This window comes from Anopheles gambiae, chromosome 2 (assembly GCF_943734735.2).
Source record: "Anopheles gambiae chromosome 2, idAnoGambNW_F1_1, whole genome shotgun sequence".
Classification (NCBI taxonomy): Eukaryota; Metazoa; Arthropoda; class Insecta; order Diptera; family Culicidae; genus Anopheles; species Anopheles gambiae.
In genome coordinates this window covers 50,051,553-50,067,869 of record NC_064601.1, presented here as the reverse complement: position 1 = coordinate 50,067,869, position 16,317 = coordinate 50,051,553, and the positions used below count along the sequence as shown (strand labels likewise).

The 16,317-nt window shown below is 41.7% G+C and overlaps 1 protein-coding gene across 6 annotated transcripts in view; it reads left to right on the top strand.

Annotated features, from left to right (window-relative positions):
* Window positions 1–3,586: 3,586 nt before the first annotated feature.
* LOC1274002 (calcium uptake protein 3, mitochondrial) overlaps window positions 3,587–16,317 on the top strand; it is a 45,638-nt gene continuing 32,907 nt past the window's right edge. For 3 of the 6 annotated variants that reach the window (XM_061650228.1, XM_003436686.2, XM_061650229.1), the window contains exon 1: window positions 3,711–3,954. In XM_061650228.1, the coding sequence (XP_061506212.1) occupies window positions 3,742–3,954 (213 nt within the window). In that variant the 5' untranslated portion in view covers window positions 3,711–3,741. Of the gene's footprint in view, window positions 3,955–16,317 lie in introns of all 6 variants that reach the window. The other 3 variants (XM_061650230.1, XM_313067.6, XM_061650227.1) reach the window with 2 other exon arrangements.

Genomic DNA, 16,317 nt, shown 5'->3' with positions numbered 1-16,317 from the left:
ACTCTTTGATAAAAAGCTGAGTGCAAAACTTGCCAAAACTACCCATGACGTCATGTGGTGGGATTTTTCACTACTCCCTCATCACGTGTCGCCAATTGGCTCACGCGCGCGCATAATCTTGCCATTTTGTCCGTTTTGCTGACTGTGCCGGGGAGAGACTTTTTTCGCCGTTTCTGCAAGCTTTCGATTCGCATCATAACAAGACGGTAGAAACGACCCAGAAAGAAGGGGGTGTGGTGAGGAGAGCGACAGGGCAACGCGTGGAGACAGCCACCGTCGGGAGGGAATCCATGGCGGAGCTGCTGTTTGGCACGTAGACCACTGCTGCCAACCGGTACTATACACCCGCACACATACGTGCGAATTTTACATACACACATAAACGCACTACCCCGTCAATTACTCCTTCACCTGCCACTGATGCCGGTTTGTCCGGGTTCCCAATGGTCAAGATCGCGAAATACTACCTGTAGTAATCAATTCCAAATAGCAACCCACGGTACGTTTGCAGGTTGGAAGAAAAAAAGCACGTAAAGTAAAGATCTCTTTACCGGCTATGGAAGTGAGTGATGAAAAAAGAGATGTAGCGAAGTAACCAAAACCGAGATACCGACGAACTTACTGTTAACTCGAAATCGACACAAATAACATTAGCTAAACATTCAATCAACACTTTAAAACAACATCCACCTTTCCCGCCTTTCTCATCCCCTCAGCAGAAATGGTGGCAAATTTAAGAACTACAACAAAACGCGTAGATGCGTTGGTTGGTCATCTACCTCTTCGGAAATGTTGTTACTACTACTCTCAAGTTATAATTACACACATGTAAAAATTGAAATATCACACGCCTATTTTAGACTCGAACCGATTGGTCAAACAGTCCAAAGGCAGAAGAAACGAGGGTGTGTGTGGGGGGAAAAATTCGCGCCACTATGACGTTTACCACTTATCACGCGTTCGTGCCAGACGTCGTCTCTTCCCGGTAGCTTGTGGTGACGTTCGCGTAACCCACTAACGAACTGTTGCTTACCTTCACGCGATCTCGCATACACACAAGCGCAGCACTGTGACCATAGAAACTGGCAAACGGTGAACATTGGAATGGTGTAGAAAAAAACAGAGAGAGAGAGAGTGATTGAGAAAGGGAGAAAGAGATAAGTGGGGACGCGTGCGTCTGTGGGTGTTATCAGGAGCGTTTGCGGAAAGCACTTGGCACAGACAACATCCGTCGTAGTAGTTTAAATTGGCAGAAACCAGGAACAAATTGAAAGGTTAATGATTTCTTAACGGAAATTTGGAATCATCAGCTTTAACAGCTGGCTTGTACAGGAAATGTAATGCATTACTTGTAAAACATATTTCCACAACAATACCATATTTACTTCCCCAGTGACTAAGGCGTTTAGCCGAAGGGTGCACCAGTTCAAAGTCTCGCTACAGAGCGGGCGTAAAATTAGCTCCCATAAATAGGTTTGCGATCGCTTTCAATTAAACTACCGACAAACAGCTGATAATGAAGCGCAACAAACAAAAAAACCCTTAGATTAGCGGTGATTTATGCTGGAAGAGATTAAAATAGTTCAGCGTGTGCGTGAGTGTTTTAGAAACAATTGGTTACGAAACTGTTAACGGATAGTAATGCGCCACCAAGCGCCGACGACAGGCGATAACGGTATGCACGTTGTAAATGTGTAATTTTTTGTTTTGGTTCATTGTAATTAATTAACCCAACAGCTCAAGGACTGTTTACAGGATGTGCAGATCTTATGATTGTGTGCAGCAATTTTCTAGTTAATCTGTGATACGATCAGTATGTTCAAATCAATTCAATGACCTTTTCTCTAATGCTTTTTGTGTATTTTTTTCGAGCCAGTCATGCTAGCAATAGATTTAAAAATGAATAGAAACTGGATACATTTGTTTTTCCCCTGACCCATTTTTGCACAATCAAAACAAGCTGTGCCACGGTGTCCCAGGGTGCGAAATAATTTATCTCTCTGAAATCAATTAGTACAATCGAAAAACCATGTTTTCTGCGATATTTTCTTTGTTTCTATTTCTACCAGCACCGTGTAGGTGTGTTTTGCACATAGATCACCTCATTTTCGAGATCTATGAAAGATTTATCATCTCGTCCTGTTGCGATGGCGATGTACGATGATCATAGAACTTGAAATATCGTGTTGATCACTAACTCTCACGGTGTTCATCGTTCTTGTTATCGATCCTGCTGGCATGAACCGTAAATCATCACTTGCGGGCGATTGCTGTTCTTATTGCCGATGATACAAAAAAAAAAAACATGTGCATCAGATTTGTTTCCCATTTCTCTGTCATAATCCGCTTCCTTTTGCCATATCAATTTTTCAGATTATATTTAGAGGACCCTGCAGAACGTCCATCCATGAGGTGCTCCAATGATGCAGAAAGAATGCGATTATTTATTATACGCAAGCTCTACGATCGCCGATGAATTTGCATCTTTAAAGATAACCGACAAATCTCTAGATCACTGTGCCTTGTTTTTAACCGGTACTGAGTACACCTAATGTGGCGACGGTACCGTTCCACCTGGGGGTCTTGAAAACTTGCCATTCCCGACCACTTTCTGTCGCATCGACGCAGATGACGCGAGTTGTAAAACTTGCTTCCAATACGATAAGCTAAGTAATAGTTAATTACTTATGCCGATTATGATAAACCGATACAACGTCAAGCAATTAATACTAATTACTTAGCCACTATAGCAAGAAACCGATACAGACGGTTCGTCTGAGAAAGCGTCGCATACTGAATACGTATCTGATGCTTTGCTATTGGCTGCAGTCAAGGATAAAGCAAACTGGCTTAATCCCAAGGTGTTGAGGCGCAACGTTTGCTCCAATTTTTTTAGCACGCTGCCAGTCGCTTGTTTCCTGTAGGAAAGCAAAGCTTTCAAAGACATTCGCCAAAGAGCAGCAGGAAGAAATGTTGAAAAACCTAATTTATTGAATTTTGATAAAGTCAATAGCAGCCAAATGGAGATCATTTTTCATGTGGTCCGTACTGGGCCGACGAGCTGTGGGGCATCTGGAACAAGCTGGTTTTGTAACCGGTAGAAAGTGTTACTTTGTATGGTTTGCGATTGCCTAGCGAAGTTGAAATACTTTGCATCGCTTCACACTCACGCAAATCAGTGGCAGCGGAAGTGTTATGGCTCTGCTACTGAACCGATCACACTTCGTTGGAGGGCCGACCAATGGGGTTATCTGTGAGTAATTTATTTGCCATTTTTGAAAAAAAAAACACACACACACACTTACAAAATCTTTTAATAACACCCAGCATGAGAGGAAGACGTTTATTGGCATTAAACAATAGATGTTGCAAATGGAGTAATAGGTAATATCATTATTATTATTAAACCTAGTTTTAGAGGCGGTCCCGTGGAAGACGAAGAAAGCTAGTTTCTTTTCTTATTTCTAGTTCATGAAGACGACGCAATTGATGAAAACATTAAATTAAATTACCAAAGATCATGTGAAGCTTCTAATCTGATGATTTATCAAATTTTATCTTTTTTTACATCGCAAGCATAGGATGAGGCAAATGAGTTCCACTTACCGTTCAATTCGAATTGCTCCGCCAAACACGGAGTATAAACGCAACCAGCACGATTGACAGCAGCGTTGAAGAAAAAATGTAAACAATCCGCCCGTTGACTTTTCGCAAGAGGAGAGAGAAAAAAAACGCGAAAAAATGGCGATGTACACAAACCGTGTCGTTCGCTGCTCGAAAACAAATCCATTTTTCACAGTGTTGTCGCGTAATTTCGGTAACAATTCTAGTGCCCGCAAATGGTACCAACATCCAACCGTGCGGTACATTTGTTTGGTGAGCGGTGGACTGCTCGCGTTCACCGCAGCGACCTACCGAAATCGACCGAAGGTTTACGCGCTCCAGCTGCGAAAGGTAAGTTGCGGGGAGAATGTGACGGAATGCGATGTCTGGTCAAGTTCAATGCTATCCCTAAACCGTTTCTTATCAGTGCGTGTGTCGTTTACCGTAATCGTTAGCTGGTGTCGTGTGTTACCTCTGTAGAAATTATGCCATTGGTGTGGTGTTAAGTGCGGAAAAGAATGTGTGCCTCACTTACCCATCATGCCCTGACAACCTGCTCGCTGATTCATCGTGGGAAAGGTCGTGATGGCTGGTGAATATTTCTTTCATGATGCGTTTTTCGGCCACATTTCCTGATTCCGTTGAAGTGTATTTAATGCTTTATATGGTTCCGTTACCGAGTGGTAAATGTCGATTCCGTTCGATCTATTTTTGGTATTTTGTGTTATTTTATACGGCACGGTTCTGCTGGCTCAGCTGTGTGCGAAAGAAAAAGTGTTGGTGTGTGTGCGCGTATGGGATGCGGCTGTCAGTGAGCGGTGAGCAAGTGAGTGCTAGCTCGCGGGGAGCTCGCGATTGAGTTCTTAGCACAGACGTCGCTCAGTTGGAATAGTTCTAAAAATCATCTGTTTACAGTGTGTTAATGTAGGTCACGGTCAATTATGTTCGGCATAGTCATGTAAAGTACGTCTAGTGCACTTACATGGGTCAATGAACTTCCGTCCGGTATGCTTAATAAATGTTGTATATTTTTTATTTTTATGAAACGTTGCACTCGGCGCAATATATCGATGAATGAATTCTTATATTCTCAAAATTCTTATATGCTTAATCAATGTTCCTATTGTTACATTACATACCTCATTTCCTATTTAAATGAGCGAATTTTAGTTTTGTTTGCATTCTTCAAACTGCGCCAATTCTCTTATCTTTACCTAAGTTGGGTAACTTGACGAAGTACGAATTGCAAACTTCAGTCTGCCAATAATCAGATCGACCTTTGTATCCTTCGGTTTGCATAAAATAAAAACACAACTCCACTAAACACATACCTTACGCTCTTTCCTCAGGGCTGTTTGTGGAAACAAATAAGATAAGATACAAGTAATTCATAGCTAGCGTCGCTTATCTGTCAGTGAACCTGATTCAAAACAGTCCTAATATGAATTTTGAAGCGCCGGTGGTGTTTTGATTTATTTATTTTTTTAGTTACGAACCTTCAATCGCGGTTTGGAAGCTTTTCTGCGAGAGAAAGAAATGGGGCTCAATATATATAGACAAGGCAATGAAATAAATAATAAGAAATAATAAGAAATCGCAACTATCATGAGCATGGTGATAAACCAGAAAATAATATCAAGGCACATGCTTCTCCTGGTATGCGAAAGATCTCATTTAAGGCTGCACTTGAAGATTCGGAAAGATTGTTAAGTAAAGATATTTTACTGTTATGTACATAGAATGATTCAAAGCGTTATGCCGTTAGTCCAGTGTAAGAGCAAACTTTTGAACTCGTTTGTTGACAGTTGTTGATTTTTATCTGTACACTTGACTCATTTATCGATGTCTGGACAGTAGCCCAATGTCACCCATTAAAGAATGTTATCGGATTAAAAGTCCTGAAGAGAAGATTTTCATTTTTTTTATTTACGACATTTTCACCTCCTTTCCTCCGTGGTTTCATCTTCGATTTTTGTCTCCGCAGTGGAAAACACCTGTCGTGTGGTTTCTTTTAGCCACCTCCCTCTCCTTATGACGCTCCTTATAGTGTATTTTGTGCCAAGTTATCGAACAAGAACGACACATATATGTATATGGAGCTCCTTGAACAAGAAAATCATCTCCTGCTTAGAAGGACTTTATCCTTTCCTGCGATCAATACGTAAGACAGTTCCCATATCAGTCATTGGCCAACTCCCCGTGTGTTTCAGCGCGTATTTCTTTCCATTTTAAAACCTTCATCCCGGACGTGTGCGTCCTAAAAGCTACAAGTGGTGTAGTTCGGTTACCATCAAGACAACCGGTTGTTTGTCTGCAGAACCTAGCTTGAGCTGCCGTTTCCGCAACACGACATGGCGAGAAACGGAAATCGAGAACGAGAGTGACAAATTTCTGACATGGTCGATTGCTTTACACTTCTACCCTCCGCTCGTTTCAAGCTGGAACCCCTTGTGTAAACGACTTAATCCACCTAATTAAACCGGTTGACAGCAGAGGATCAATCATGCACTGGTGTTCTCTCCCGATGTTTTCATTGTGTTTACCCCCTGCATATTCCCATCGGTTGTCGTGATGGTTTCGGTCTCTCCCGCTTGTTACGCACCGATGGCATGAATAACTCTGTGGGTTTTTGGCTACCGATCCCTGCCTTCAACGATCGCTGATAGTAGCGATCAATGCAATCACAACAACAACTCCTGAAGAGGATTCACACATAACTGATTGGGCTTGTAGGGGTACGCTTCAGATGCAGGGAGAAGAAACAAATAAGAAGCTGGGGCTACAGGAGCAGAAAATACGTAAGAGCAACAACGCAATACCATACTGTCGTTACCGCTAGGATGGAATGTTCTGGGATATTTGACTAATTGTCACAATTTTTCATCCGTCAAAAAGGAACGGAGCTTCTATGTTCTGTTGCTGCATAACCAAATAATTTGTAAGCATTTTGTTGTTGCGTACTGCAAACGAAATGATAATTGTAAGTGACAGTTTATTTAGTTTCCATAATGGCTTGGTGAATTCTTCACAAAAAAGGTTCTAAAAATCTCAATAATGTGATATTAAATCAAATTTTTCATGGAGTATGTGTATGTGTCATGAGTATGTGTGACACAATATGCGGATAGTCCAAATAGTAATGATTAATAATTAGATATTCGTGACGTGTTGTCACTTCTAGCAGGATGTCCTTTGTTAATTGGGGTTTTCCGATGGGTTCCATTTATGTGTCCAAGTGTAGTAATATAGTCTCATTGACTGGTAGAATATCAATAAGGTTTCCTGTTTGTCGTTGTATTTGGCGACACGGTGTCTTGATGCAATCTGGAACTTCCCACCTGTAGCGGCATGTGTCATGTAGGAGATTGGATGATTAAGTGCAGTAGTTTTTTTTTAAATATTTTACCTAATATTACCAAAAGTCACCTTGATTTAACAAAAATATATAATGTTATAAGTAATATATGTGTTTTTATTTAAAAGGCTAATATTTTGAACAAAATTGGTTGGTGCAATACTTGAAGTTCTTTAAAGATACATTTTTGCAATTGAATATAAAAATAAATCGCCCCAAGCACTAAAAACGTATATCAACCAGTAAAGGCTGCAAAACCGCACAAAACATTCCCTTCCAACCAGTTTGTCCAGTTTTATCAATACGTAACGAAAACGTCCCCAAAACATCACCCTTCAGTCGTTTAGCTGTGCTGTGTATCATAAAATATGCTAACCTCCTCAGCGTGTCCAACTATCCGCTGAAGGTGCCCGTTTTGTTCCAACATTCCACGGAGAATGTTTCGCAGTATCTGATTTACAATCGGACTGCGTCAAATCCGCGGCCGGGCAGCGTAGGCAATTATGATTGAATGATGGAAAACTTTATTTTCCACGGCAGCCATTAATTACGGAGCAATGCTGGTCAGCTGGTTTTATGGGATGGACATTGGCGAACGGTTTGCATCCACCTCCTACAGCCGGTAACGTATTCAGAACAAGCAGTTTAGCCGTGACATGTGACTAGCTGTTGTTAGGTTTGGTAAGCTTACAAGCAACAGCCAGCCAACCTGTGCAAAGTGGCTTTTCAGATCGTCCATCAGTGCGTATTCTCCTTTACTCTGTATCATGTGCACCGTGCGGGTGTTCTTCATTTATAACATCACGAATAAAATTTGGTGTCAAGATTGATATTTATTCATTTGTCTAAGGTAATCGCAAGGATTCATGAACGAAGGACTCTAAGGAAGGTCTATGTCTGCCTCAGTCATTTTGATGCACATTTTCAATTATAATGAATGGCGTTGAAATCGTGAGCAAATACAGATGCATAATGGACAGCATGGCTACGCCTTTTCAATTATTTAGCAAGGGTGGAGCTCATCTAATACGCTTCTATATTATCTTCCGGAGGAAATTAAAGCTATAATATAATTAATTGCTACCTAGAACAGATCCATGTCGTGATCGTGAGAACGTACGAATTGTAATTTGAAAAAAAAAAGAAGAAAATACAAAAATACCTCGTTTGTAGAGAAGACTGGTTTGCTTTTATCTTCATAGATTTACGCACAACAAATCATAATTTGATGATGCAGTTGCTAGAAGTTGGTATGTTACAAAATAGCTAAAGTGAAAATGTTGGTTTCCTGAAAAACCATTCCTTCTCTAATTTGGTGTGTTAGAGCTAACACTTTATTACTATTTAATAAAATTTGCTAACGCTACCTCGGAACCGGTTCAAAAAAGATAATGATCTTGCCGATTGACTTTAAGTAAGTAATTGACTATCAGGTGGAGAAATTTCCTATGTTTATTATTTACTCCTAATGATTCAATCAACACTTCCATTTTTTATTCGCCACCAGAAAATAACCATCATTTGCGAAACTTTCGTTGCGACTAGCGTATGCATTACCCCTTGCCGGGTGTAGCATTGGCCCTTTTAAATTATTACGCGTCGTGTGTGCTGCAAGCGTTTCCCTGCCACTTTACCAATCACTCGCTAGTTGCTGAAAAGCGCGAGCAATGCGACAGCAGTAAGTGAAGCGGGAAAGTAGGAGGAGCTCACTGGCGTCCGGGAAATTGCCAGGTTGGGAAAATAAACCGCCCCTGCAACGCAGCACACGATCGTTATCGCTCGACGGTCTTTGATCGTAGCGATCGTTGGTGGTGATGGTTGCACGACCCGAAGCAAAATTTCTTAACGCCGTTCACAACAAACCCACCGGGGACATGATTTACGCTGATTTAAAGGAAGCAAATAGAGAAATAGCAATGATCGGTTGGGTTGGAGGTGTTTCCATTTGACACCCTTCTCTCCCCCGGGGTTGTGAGCAGAGAAAGAGAGTCTTGCACAGGGCTGTCTTTTTTTCTATTTTCTTCAACTGAGGTTGTGTGATTAGTCCCTTAGGGTGTGATTGTTTCCGTTGAGTTTCGTAGTTGTGTCACACAAATCGGGCACTGTGTAGTACGTTACGGAGGTGTTTATTTCCTTATCTGAGATGACATTAAAAACTTTTCAATTATATGCTATGGAAATCGTTTTAGAAACACCTACCATATTAATCTTAATCGCAAAGTACCCCCATTTGTATAGTATTGAACAACATCGAAGGTAAAATAAAGGTTTACATCGCGAATCCCTTTATAGCTCTTTGGTTCAATGAACCAAAACCATAAACTCTCGCCATGGAGGGCTCTGCGGGAGCGGGAAACCCGGATGGTCAGCTTAATTGCACTATCTAGAACACCACCCACCAATCAATATCACCCCCAGACCATCCTCATGGTCTCTCCACTACGGAGGAAAAACTATGCTGCTGTGCGTGCAATCCTTCTAAAACTGTTGACTTGCAACGTTTGGCGCAAACGCCAGCGCAATCGCGGCAGGTCCTAAAGGCGCCCTGGACGAGCCGACGACTAGTTTTCATCAACTGGGTAATTTATGGTAGCCGACAAACCACGCTGCCCGACTAAAGACTTGTCTCTCCTTGCTCTCCTCCTTGCGACGAGAGGAGATCGAAATCGCGCTGGGCAATTTATTGATCGCTCTCAATCACTTTCAATTGGGCCTGTTTGTGGGTGACCGCGTGTGTTCGGTGGTTCGCAAGTGCGCTTATTTCAGCTGCGAAGGGCTCATGAAGATATTAAAAGTACTTGACGATGATTTATGCTTGTCTGCGGTAAAAACCGCGAGCGAGGAATATTTTGGATTCCATTCGAATGTGGCAATAGCAGCATGGTTCCGAGGTGATGAGATATCTGGAGCGCATATTACTGTCCCACTATCAGCCATCATTATTACTATCATCTTGGATATTATGTAGTTAACTGTGGGAGATCGGTTCGGAGGTGTCGGATGTAAAAGCAGGCTCATAAATAACGACTTTCCTGCTGATCACGCTGATAATATGTATTTGCGCTGATTGGTTTTCGAATGGGGAAGCTTCGCGTTCTTTGATTGAACAAAGTGTCCGTTACCTTTTTATCATGATTGACTGTTGATAAACTGTTGCAGAATTGGTTGTCAGTTACGTATAGGGAAATAATAAAATTGTAATGCATAATTGCACGATATTACTTAATAAACAGATATTCGATCGATCTCAATAGCATAAGGGTATCGGCCAATCCCTTTTCCCAATTTAATTGAATCATAATGTGTTTGTATTTAATTTTTAATTTAAATTTTTCAATTTGTGCGTGTGCGTTGTCGTTGGCATTGCCGCTGTCCCATAAATTTAACAATAAACGATTAATCCTGTTTTTCCTCTCTATCGCCCACACAACGAAATCGGATAATTTGCTCCCTAATAAAAGCACGAAGGAATGGAAAGAGGAGCATTCCCTCTCGCAAGAAATAAAACAATCCACCACGTTGCCAGTTTGGAAGCTGCACAGGTCAGATTATGGCAAAAGTAGACGCCTATGGTGCGAACACGAGTACTCGGCACGCAACACGAAGCGCACGTCCGCGAAAGGTCAGGAGAGGATTTTCCGTCCCGCAGGTCCACCTAGCTTCGTGGCCAGTGCAGTCGCGGAATAACCTTCCTTCCTGGCAGATGATAAATCATATCCATACGTCCACTGATCGCAACTAACCGGTTGCGTATTATTAAATTGCCCCCTTGACAATTGCCGCTCTTTTGCATGAGAACTCTGGCTCTTCGTCGTTGACCGCTTTGTTCCGTGCCACCCGCGCCTAGAAACTGATGGTGTCTACGTGCAAAATTGCTCGTACTCCCGCAACATGCCTGCAGTAGTAGTGTTTGTTTTTTTGCATAATCGTGCCCGCTAGCCTAGTGGAAAAAATAATAATAATCTATGTATGGTTTCTAGTCAGGAGTTTTTTTTTTCAAGTGGGTGCAAATCCGTGAAATCGGATACAACGGCCCTCGGGTGGACATGCTTTTTTAGGTGCTAGCTTAGAACTGAAACTCAATTGGAGTGAGAATAGGATTTGGAATGGTTGAATAGTAATAGTCGAAAACATATAAGTTAGTTCACCATTTTTGAGAACGGTTCCCACCCTCAAACGGAAAGTCCAGCTTCAAGACAAGTTTGCAGCGGATTTTAAATCCATTTTTAATTCAGGGTCATGGTCAAGGTAAACGCACACCGATACCGACACAGTTCTGCCATGTCTCTGCCATGTATGGTATGCTGGCACCAACACCGATTCGATCAGCAAATTTCGCGAAATGGAATCATGTTACCCGTCTCGCCGAGCCTACACACGATCGCTTTCTTTCGCCTTCGTTTAGCATTCACTCCCAGTGGGAATGAAGAAGTGTGCTTTAAATAAAATGTTTTTGCAAAACGAAATAAAAGCCATCTCCAACAACAAAACACGTGAGGGGTTTTCTGGCGGGTGGATTTGCCGGTTTCGAGAGCAGAGGTATTCTGAAACTGGGCCCATAAAATGGTATCACCAGATTGGCCAATAAAAGTGCAAGTTTTACACCCTTCGGGTGAGCGAATAGCAGTTGGTAGTTTTTTTTGTCACAACGATCGATGCTGTTTATTGCCATGCATCGTGGTGCAGATCAGTATCAAAAAGCCGAACTGGAACGAGTTGAGAGCGAAAGGTGAGCTACACAGGATTGGTGTGACGTGCAACGCCGACGCGTACTAAAAGCATTCGTGAGTAGCAAACCTCGAGGTGATAAAACCGCTCGGCCTTAATGTGGCCACAAAACGGCACTCGATGCTGGGATAGCATTAAGTTTATTCTTAATTTATAAATCGTGATAGAACGAAGATCCTTATGCGTATTCTTGTAGAAGTTGTTCTGGGCGCGTTGTTGCCGCGAAAAAATTCGCAAACGTAATTTTGATCGACACTGATTTGTCGATGGCCCTCGAGAGATTTATAATGCACATCAACTTGACCTTATCTGAACAACCGTTTGGGTTGGTTTTTTAGGTTTTAACTCTCATCTAACCCGGGTATGAATAAAGTTGGTCACGACTTCCGTCAATCTGTTGCTGGAAATCGGATGTCAATGACACGGAGCCAGAACGCACGTTCCGCACGAGCCTGTAACTGCTGCTACTATTGGTATCCCTAACCCGTAAAGGGATTATTATTGACTGATCAATCTATTGACCCGAACCACGGCTTCCCCACCGGCGGGCGAGAATGCACACAACCTTGAACCTGGGACAAGTCTTCCGACATCTGACGTCTAACAAGAGAAAGAGAGCGAGATCTAGATCAACGTGCACGGTGCACAGGTTTACGACGAACCTGTGCGATGCTGGGTGGACAAAAAGGAAATGAGAATGTAGATACATTTCAGTGATTCATGGACAACAGACACGCATCGCAACGATTGGGACATTCCGAAGATGCACCACATGCAAGTCAGTGCTCCAGGGGGTGGAAGTTTTATGGGACTGTGCTATGCGCGGTTGGAATTATCAATTAGATCTAGATTTTTTTGTAAGTAGAGTGGGCTTTATCGAAGTTCTTTCTAAAAATGAATTAATGCACATTGATGCTGGTTAAGTTCCGATGGGTAAGGAAAGAACTTCTATAGATCCTATGGGTAAGAAAAGAAATTCTGTAGATACAACAGCTTACACATGAATTTCCTATCGAAGTGAAAATAACCAACGACTCTGTGGCATGTTTTTAACACTTGTTTTAATGTAATATAAGTTTTTTTGCATTTAATTGATGCATCGATAAACTTAATGAAGAACAAGATGAATGAATGTACCTCTCCAATTAGTGTAAATAAATTTAGTGTGATGTTTTAAACTATAATCTAAACTATAATGTATATTTCGCAGATTATTCAAAATTTATGACAACATAAAATTTACTGGACTATCATTGCGGACGAATCATAATTGCGTATCATCGTGTCATAAACTTCATCAGCGCGCATTCCGCATCGCTTCCATGCGCTATCTAAACCGTCAAGTTCAATTTGATTTTTCTATAAAATAAAACACGCACCAAATGGCTCAATCGTAGCGGCATCGGACAAAAAAAGATTTCATGGTTTAGCATTACTGCCACCATCCTCTTGGGAGCCAATGTTTCTGCGCGTAGGCCGAAATGGATGAACCGTGCGGTTAGGCAGCAAAGGAGGAGGGACTGTGCTAGCTGCCTGATCGTAATTTTATTCAAACGAAGATCACATCTGAAATGGACGGACTTTCTCGACGCGTGTACGTATCCATCTTCTCGTCGGCGTCGGCGGAGTCCCTTTTTACAGCCATGCTTCCACGCACGCTGCTCGAGCCGAATCTTTGGCGGCGTGTCGTTACTTGTAAGTGGTTTTTGATGGAAGCAAATTTCCTTGCGTGGCAAAACATCGCCATCAGCGTCTATCAAACTGCGCACGTTCGTGATGGTGTTAGGGGTGGATCGCAGCTTTTGGTGTGTTTCTTTTTTGTGGCTTTTTTTGTATTTCGCCTGATTCTGAAACTGCATGTGCATTGGTATTGATGTAGCTTGAACAATATTTGGAACTATAAAATATGCCACTTGTTTGACAATAAACCAAGCTTAAAATGGGAAATTGATTGAAACACAATTGCTCACTTGCTTCTTTGCGTCAGACGTTGCAGCTACTGCTGTTTTGAGTATTAAGATCCCCAAGAACTTCGCCGCGTGGAATAGCTGTCGGCAAGAGTCTACACAGTATGGATTTGCGATTGATGCTGTATGTTTCGTTGTGTTCGAGCTTGTTCGATCTTATTGTACAACGTGTTCATACGACCGTGATCGTTAAATAAAGCTACAGTTTGATCTTTACGACGTGACACATTGTTTCATTACCAACGCATATGTTGAGTATTTTATGGTAGCAAATATATTTCGATGGAATCCATTGATTGAGCATATAAATATTGCAAATTATTGGCAGAAAACCTGCAGTCAATGACCCTCCTCCGTATATTTTTGATCGCTCGGTCACATCCACATCCTCGAATCGAATCGAATCGATTTTGTTTTTCTCAAGTAATCAAAATTAAAGGGTCGTCGCTGGAAAGATCTAATCCGTGTCTTTCGTTATCCGCCGTGTTTTAATCATATTTACAATCATTATCGTAGGTGCTGAAACGAATTTACGCCAACAACACCGCAGGATGTCATAACATTTTAATGAAGTAAATCGAAACAAGCGGAACTGGTTTGGTGGCATTGTTTTACCTACGTCGGTACGAAGTCGAAGCCCTTACAGACCAACCTAAGGTTCTGATATTTATTTTGTTTGTTCTTAACAAAACCGACTGGAAATTGGGTGCCTAAACGTTATTACTCTTTAAAAGGAACCAACATCGGACTCGTGGCCTTTAAATTTATGGCTATCAGGGATTTGAAGGTAAATCGTTTTTCGTTTTTTTCTACGACTCGTTTGCATTATGTAGTGCCATCCCTCCAAAAGCTTAAGATCCATCGTTCGGTACGAGAAGAAGAATTTGAACCAGATTAGAACCGATCGAAGGTAACCAAATATTTATTTATGTGCTCGGCAGGTTGTCTCTCCTTAGCGCCTCCATTATATTGATCGTGATCGAAGCGTTTTGGTGGAAAGATGGCTTCTATTTGACTTTAAATTGGACTAGATTGGGATGGGTGTTTTTTGTTTAAAGAATATTGAAAAACTGCACCGAAAACCGTTTAATTTTTAGGTTAAAGTCATTATTTTAAAGTATTAGAATAAGAGATATCAATACTTTTTACTTCAATACGACCTTATTAAGTGATTTACACCTGTTTCCATCTACGTTCGAATCTCGTGCCGTTTGCATCGAATCGCAAACCGCCTGCTTCGAATCGCATGCCACTACGATCGAATGCGTGCACCCATGGTTGAATCGCGTGCCAGTACGGTTGAATCGCGTTCCACTATGGTCGAATCATATGCCACTACGATCGAATCGTGTGCCGCTACCATTGGATTTCTGAAAGCAAGAGCATAGTAAACTGTTTCTTTACGTTTGAAAGCTGTTTCTTTCTTCGCCGACGGCATTTCGTTTGTAAAATAGTACTAATAAAAGGCAGTTATTCACTGATTACACGTAAAATCCTTGTTATCGACGAATATCGTGGTCCCTTGTTGATGGTAAAATCCTTGTGTTCAACTAATATTCGGTGTTCGTTGTTGATGGTAAAATCCATGGTTTCAACCAATATTCGTCGGGTTTATCTATAATCATTGAATAATTCCCTTTTATTAGTATTTTACAAATGAAATGCCGTCGGCGACGAAGGAAACAGCTTTCAAACGTAAACAAACAGTTTACTATGCTCTTGCTTTCAGAAATCCAATGGTAGCGGCACACGATTCGATAGTAGTGGCATATGATTCGACCATAGTGGAACGCGATTCAACCGTACTGGCAAGCGATTCAACCATGGGTGCACGCATTCGATCGTAGTGGCATGCGATTCGAAGCAGGCGGTTTGCGATTCGATGCAAACGGCACGAGATTCGAACGTAGATGGAAACAGGTGTAATACTGATACTGGAATACTGGTATCCGTCACAGTGCTTAATTCCGTTAAAGTTTAATAAATGCAACGAAAGCAAATGTGGTATCAAGCGAATGGTAACTAATATGCCACTAGCCACTGACATTTACATACATGTAAGTTACACAAGATCTTTCTCACCCTGCAAGCCCAGCATGTGCTCCCAAAACGATCCACTTATCTTAATCCATTTCACCCGACAACAACCTCAAACTTACATTTTTGTGATCTTCTATCTACCGACTTTAAGCTTCCAGATCAAAACATTAGGCTTTCCCTCTTGTTCATGACTCTACAAAGTATTCCATACCGCTTCTCTATATTCCAGGAAGCCTTGAAACCGAGAAAATCGGTTTTGATGCTGTCGAAAAAGTGTGCTGGTAGGCTGCACGAAAGTCCGTAGCTATCTCTGGCACACCAGATTGTTCCATGCTCAAAGCAGATACGGAAATCAATAAAAACTAGGCACACCATTGAGTGTAATATGTTTAACCTTTTTCTTTGCTTTGCACATGCATGATCGCCTCACTTTTCCTGGCTGCCTTCGGAAAACCTGCCATGTTGTGTCGGTATGATCACCTTTGAATTAGCGCCGCCTCACGGAAATGAAAGGTATCGATTAGAAAAAAACGGCATTCGCATGGGGTGAAGGTTAATGGTGTAGGTGTTATTGTTTATTTGCATCACATGTTGTGATGTTGGTCGTGAGCAACTGCAGGGCGT